The following is a 6,766-nucleotide window of genomic DNA, read 5'->3' on the forward strand; positions in this document are numbered from 1 at the left end:
CCTCTTTCCCCCGACTCTCATTCTGAAGAAGGGTCTTGACCCGAAACATCACCTATTCCTTTTCTCCAGCGATGCTACCTGTCTCACTGAGTTACTCCTTTTTTGTGTCTGCCTCCTCTTTAGTTTAACTGCACCAGCCTATTTACTTTCTTAGGCATCTGAGAAAATCCAGCATGGTCACGAGGATTCTCTCAAACTTCTGCAAGCACAAATAGTAACTTGGATAGGATATACCTTAGCCGGGTATGGAAGCTGCTGTGCTCTTGTCCATCAACAAGTGGTGAAGTCCATCACAGGCTTGTCACATGTCTTCTATGCAGTCCATCTCCTTGGTGTTTTGTATCAAAAAGGCTGGAAGTATTTTCAATTATGCCTGATTTCATGGCATTCCCATTCTCTCTTATGGTTCTATTTGAGGTCCACACATGCTCTCAAATAAATGCAGTGAATATACCTTCTGAAATATACAGGACCTTCTGTGCAGGGTATATGCACAAAATATGCATATGTGCATATATGTGAACGTTTACAGATGAGAAATGTGAAAATTTACAGGTGAGAAATGCACATATTAGATATATGCACAAAATATTCATAAATGCACATATCTAATATGTGATTTTCTCACCTGTAAACTTTCAAATTACATTTTTAAATCCAACTTAAAGATATGGGGTATGGGCACATGAAACAAACATCAGAGGATTGTTAAATTTCTTTAATTTGATATTATACACACACCTGTTCAGGAAACTTCACAGTTAAATCAACTCTAAACAGAACAAAAAGCTGCATGAAGGTTTCACAGTACATCTCTCAAGTTTACTTTCTTATCACATAAATTCAGTCAAAAGCAATGTCGTTTTTAAATGGAGACACAAAAGACTCCAATGCTGGAACCTTGAGCAAAAACAATCAAACTGCTGGAGGAATTCTGCAGGTCAGGCAGCATATGTGCAGGGAATGGACAGATTAATGTTTGGGTCAGGACCCTTCTTCATGCTGATCTGTAAAAGTCTGAAAATAATTCTGACCTACCCATTCCATCCACAGATGCTGCCTGACCCACAGCACTTTGTATTTTGCATGGTTTATTAAACTGGCCTGTAACCACCGAGAGGCTTGTTTAGAGGTGGTAGGACCAGACATAATGTGGTTCAACGGTGGCAACAGGCAGTGCTGTCACCCAAGTTAGGACCACCACACCCACTCATACAACAGCCCTTGAGCAAAGCAAAATTAACAACTGATTTAGCTTTTCCATGATTCAAGATATAAATTGTAGAAGGATCATAATTCTTTCAGAATAGCACAGCAGATTCTAAAATGAACTCCTCCATCCTAAATGTCCAATTGGTGCTTTTATTTTGGGTGGTGGGGTAGAACAGCAAACCAAAGACTGAGGTTTGGACAGCAGCAGATCCAACAGTTCAATCAATCAATGACACTATCAGAGCACTTACATTTTATCCAGTCACGCTGTGCCTACATGTGGGAAATATTCAAAACATTCTTACTGAGATTCAACAACAGAACTTCAATTTGAGGCAAGTTACAGTAAAACTCAGATAATGCATGAACCAAATAGTTGGAAGATAGACATAAAGTGCTAGAGTAACTCAGCAGGTCAGGCAGCATCTCTGGAGAAAAAGGATGGGTGACGTTTCGGTTCGGAACTCATCTTAATAGGTTATAGGAGCAGAATCAGGCCATTCGGCCCATCGTCTACCCCGCCATTCAATCATGGCTGATCTATCTTTCCCTTTCAACCCCATTCTCCTGCCTTCTCTTCATTACCCCCGACATCCATACCAATCAATTGGAAGTCTTCAGTTGGAAGTCACCTTGGTTTAACACTTTACTCTGTAGGTGAATTGGCTGCACTCCCTCTCAACACATTACGACCTAGAACTTTTTGTGTTGGATTATTAATAGAAATAACATTAATATTTCTGAGGTCGACAAAAATGCTGGAGAAACTCAGTGGGTGAGGCAGCATCTATGGAGCGAAGGAAATAGGCGACGTTTCGTGCCGAGACCATCAGTCTGAAGAAGGGTCTCGACCCGAAATGTGGCCTTCCTTCACTCCATAGATGCTGCCTCACCCGCTGAGTTTCTCCAGCATTTTTGTCTACCTTCGATTTTCCAGCGTCTGCAGTTCCTTCTTAAACATTTGGTATTCCTGAGAATCTGCCAATCCAACACCAGAGTTATAAACACACAAGATTATCCGAGTTTTACTGCATGGATAAATAATAATCCTGGGATAGAAATCTTGGGAGGGGGAATTCTAAACCTCGAGTGTCTCCACCCCACACCCATCTGCAGCTCTAGCTGCGATGATGCTTCAAGGCACAGGAAAAAGGGAAGACACTCCTGTAATACTGCTCGATGCTTGGCATCTTTCCTGCTACCTCTTACCAGTCTGCTCCTCATTAACCTTCATTGAAATAGGTTTGAGCCAAAAAGGAAACAGTGAATGGACGAATCAAAGAACATTGGGTGCAAGCAGAATCTGCTGGTGCGACTGCTGGAGACAAACTGTGCAGCTCAGGCTGGGGGAAGGACTGGTCCAAGAACACGACAGAGAGAGGCGTTTATTAATATCTTGTAAAATGCAGTGCCATTTCCTGTCTACTATAGTGTACAATACCTTATACCACACATATTATTGGTGTGGCAGCATTTACATGACATTCTTCAATCAGGCCTTGTATTTACCACACTTCCTGTGTACACTCCGCTCAGGAAATAACTGATGTGTGCCTGAGAGGCATAGGTTATTGTGCATTTAACGCCACTTTATTAACGTCAGTTATTTATGAAAAGCACTGTTCATAGTTATCAGAACTGCTGTCAAGTTCTTTTGTTAATTTTTTGTAAATGCAGCTGATACGTTTGTCCAGGCTATTACACAAATTCCTAAAGCTACATTGAAAATTAACTTTGCTTCTCCCTCCACAGATGCCTGCATGACTTGCCAAGTTTTTCCAGCATTCTCTATTGTATTATAAGTATATTTTCTTGTCTGACTCCATTATTGTTAACCTTTAGCTAACATCCTTGCCCTGTTAGGGGGGCAGGTGCAGTGCCAAGTTTGTGTTCAGTCACATATCATACTGAGGCAATGACTTTGGTGGGGTCACTCTCTGACCTAGGCGATTCTGGAAGTAACTTCTCTTGATGGTAGAGATCAGTAGTCTTTATATTTCCACAATGCAGCTGAGTTTAAGGTTGTTGATCTCTCTACTTAATGCACCCTTGCTACAACCTTTAACTTCAACCTGGTTCAGGGTCTTTACAGAACGCAAAATGCTGTGGCAGCTTTCACTTATACTCTATAAAGCAAAGATGGTGACAAAACAATTTCAATATGTACTGCCATTTGCAAACTAGACTGGTTTAGTTAACAGATGAAAAATGTCACAGGCACATTTACAACAGCAAAAAAAGTTATTGAATAACATTATGATCATCAAAGCCACAGCACAAATTAACAGGGTGACAGTGAAAATATCATCTGCTTCACGAGTCTGCTCCCACCCTTACCCTCATGGGTGGCGACAGAGACTGCAGGGGCACAGCAGCACACAGATTGACTTTGGAGCAACTAGTCACTCTTAGCCAGCCCCATCGATTTGGAGACAGGGGGTGAGAAGAGTGGAGAGGAAGAAAGAGAGAGAGAGGAATCAGCCAATTCTGCTAGTGGAGGGTGAAAAGGTAGAGGAAAAAGCAGGCAGCGGATGGGAAAATAGGAAAGGGGACATGGGAAAGAGGGAAGTATCTCAGGCTGCAGATTCTGCTCACCACCCAACATTAGGTGACAAAGTGACCAGGCATTGGTAACAGAACATAGACACAAAAAGCTGGAGTAACTCAGTGGATAGTCTAGTACGTGACTGTGCTACCTCAGCAAGAGTCAGTGTCTAGATGAAATTATAGCAATTAAATTTTAGTCTACCGCCCCAGAATGATTTTCACTGTACAGCATGTGCGTTGTGAAATGTAGTGCGGACTCTGCCGAGAGGTCGTAACCCCACCCTAGCTGTGCTTCCTGTTCCTGGACAACTGTTCATCTTTGCCACCGGCCTGCAGCAGCAGCTGAGGCCACCCTGCCTTTGCTCTGAAGCCTAGGGTCCACAGCTGTGTGTGAGCTGTAGTCTCTAGTCACTTGAGTGGGCTGCACTGGAATATTTGGTTCATTGCGACGGTCCTGCTTCGGTGCAGCAACTGCTCCTTAACCGAAAATTATGCTTCAGGGGCAAGGCATGGCTTTACTTTGCTATCGATCTTAACGAATCCTTCAGACCCTTGGTCATGCTTGGGATCAACACTGAATGATCATCCACACATTTAGTGACACAGAATTCTGCCTTCTGCTTGACGTCCTGCTCTTTCGCTCCTGAATCAAAGGCATCCTTTGCCCTGTCGTTGCAGTCCATCATGCACCTCTGCAGACGGTTCTGTAAGAAGAGAGCAACTAGTCAGTCGGAAATACTTTCCCCTCCGTTGCCAACTCGAGAACGGGTGTTCAGTGTTGAGAAAGAATCACTCTTATGTATAGACAGACACAAAACGTTGGAGTAACTACGCGGGTCAGGCAGCATCTCTGTAGAAAATGGATGTGACGTCCTGGGTCGGTACCCTTCTTCAGATGTCTGAAGGGACCCGACGCAAAATATCACCTATCCATTTTCTCCAGTCTGGTATCTCACTCTGGTGTCAAAGTTGTTTACCTAAGCATTATCTTGGTCTCCTCGCCCTGGATACCCCCAATCATAGTATCAAACTCTTTCTATCGAACCCACCTCATTCAATCATAATGTTCAACACCCTCGGTCAAGTCCCCTTTGCTCTAATGTAGGGAAACCCCCTTTTCCTTATTTACCTCAGCCAACCCCATCGATTAGGAGACGGGGGTGAGAAGAGTGGAGAGGAAGAGAGAGCAGAATTCCTCAGGCAGTGAATCCGTGCCATATGCTGCCGATTGAATGAGGTGCCTATTCCCTTTGGCAGGAGAATGGGGTTAAGAGGGAAAAATTGATCAGCCATGATCGAATGGCGAAGCAGACGCGATGGGCCGAATGGCCTCATTCTGCTCCTGCATCTTATGGTCTATGATTTTTCCCAGCCCAATCCACATGCGATCGTGATCCCACAAATCCTTCCCTTTTACACTGCCCATCTCTCCCCAAATCCAAAGCAGTTTATTTCATCAAATTCAATTCGCCAAACCTCTCCTCCCACTGACGTTACAGTGCAGTACAACTTCCCGAGTGATCTAAGAAATCCGTGTGGCCGGCAGTGTCTTGTCCTTACCTGGAACCTCTCCAGCTCTCCGGTGACCGCAGCCTGTGCCTTGGCGAGAGGGGTGTGGCACCGCTCGATACAATGATGAACCTCTTCCATGGACGAGTTGCCATTGTCGCAGCAGTCAGCACTGCACCGAAACATTCTTCCCTGTGGAGGCAAAGCAAACACACAGTGATATCATTCACTTATTCCCCACACCGCACATGTACCTCAAGGTACATCTCATCTGTTTGGTTTATTATTGTCACTTGTACCAAGGTTGTTGCATGCTATCCCGTCAGCGTGTTGGGAGAGCTACTGCCTTACAATGCCAGAGACCCAGGTTTGATCCCGACTACAGGTGCTGTCTGTACGGAGTTTGTACCTTCTCCCTGTGACCTACATGAGTTTTCGCAGAGATCTTCGGTTTCCTCACACACTCCAAAGACATAGTTTGTAGGTTAATTGGCTTGGTATAAAGGTAAAAAATTGTCCCTAGTGTGCGTAGGGTAGTGTTAGTGTGCGGGGATCACTGGTCGGTGCGGACTCGGTGGGCCGAAGGGCCTGTTTCCACGTTGTATCTCTAAACTAAACAAAACTATACATGGTTACAATCAAGCCATCTACAGTGTACAGATACAGGTTAAAGGGAATAACGTTGTGTGAAGAAGCGCATAGTTAGAGTAAGGAATGCAGCTGTTAAAATATAGATTTAAAACAGGGGAGCCCCCACCCATGGGAGAGATCACCCCACCTACCCCACCCATGTAAAGGGGCACCTACTACACCCATGGGAGAGATCACCCCACCCAAGTGAGATCCCTACCCCACCCATGGGAGATCCCTACACCCATGGGAGATCCCTACCCCACCCATGGGAGACAGCATGCCCATCCCCTCCCACCCCACCTATGACAGAGGACATCTAAGGGTGCCCGCGCTGCCCTTTGCCCTCTGTCCCTTTCACCTTGAGCCCGCCGCCATCGAGCGCGGCCCCACGGTCACCCCACCCCACCCCACCCCGGCCCCGCACCTGCATCTTGCGGATCTGCTCCTTCTCCAGGCCCTGCACCATGGTGTCGACCGCCCGCTGTAGCCGGCGCTGCTGAGACTCGGCGCCCGCCATCGCTCCACGCTGCCTCCCGGCCCGGCTCAACCCGGCCTGACCCAACGGTCCTCCACCGCCGGCGCCCCCTTCAGCCCGGAGCAGCAGCAGCAGCTGAATGTCCCCACCTCAGGTGACAATGTCTCAGGATTATCACCCGAGGAGGCTGGGACCTCTGCTCTTTGTGATGTGTGATATATATATATATATATATATATATATATATATCTGTATGTATATATTTATATATATATTTATATATATATATATATATATATATATATATATATATATATATGTGTGTATATATATGTGTATATGTGTATGTGTGGGTGTGTATATATATATATATATACACCCTATATATAT

The 6,766-nt window shown here is 45.1% G+C and overlaps 1 protein-coding gene across 1 annotated transcript; it reads right to left on the reverse strand.

Moving 5' to 3' along the window:
• Positions 1–702: 702 nt before the first annotated feature.
• Positions 703–6,470, reverse strand: fam136a (family with sequence similarity 136 member A). Its single transcript, XM_055662419.1, has 3 exons — positions 6,326–6,470; positions 5,320–5,460; positions 703–4,463 (listed from the first exon to the last, which is right to left on the reverse strand). The coding sequence occupies exons 1-3, from the start codon at positions 6,416–6,418 to the stop codon at positions 4,275–4,277; spliced, it is 423 nt and encodes a 140-aa protein (XP_055518394.1). The 5' UTR covers positions 6,419–6,470; the 3' UTR covers positions 703–4,274.
• Positions 6,471–6,766: the final 296 nt, after the last annotated feature.

This window comes from Leucoraja erinacea, chromosome 35 (assembly GCF_028641065.1).
Source record: "Leucoraja erinacea ecotype New England chromosome 35, Leri_hhj_1, whole genome shotgun sequence".
Classification (NCBI taxonomy): domain Eukaryota; kingdom Metazoa; phylum Chordata; class Chondrichthyes; order Rajiformes; family Rajidae; genus Leucoraja; species Leucoraja erinaceus.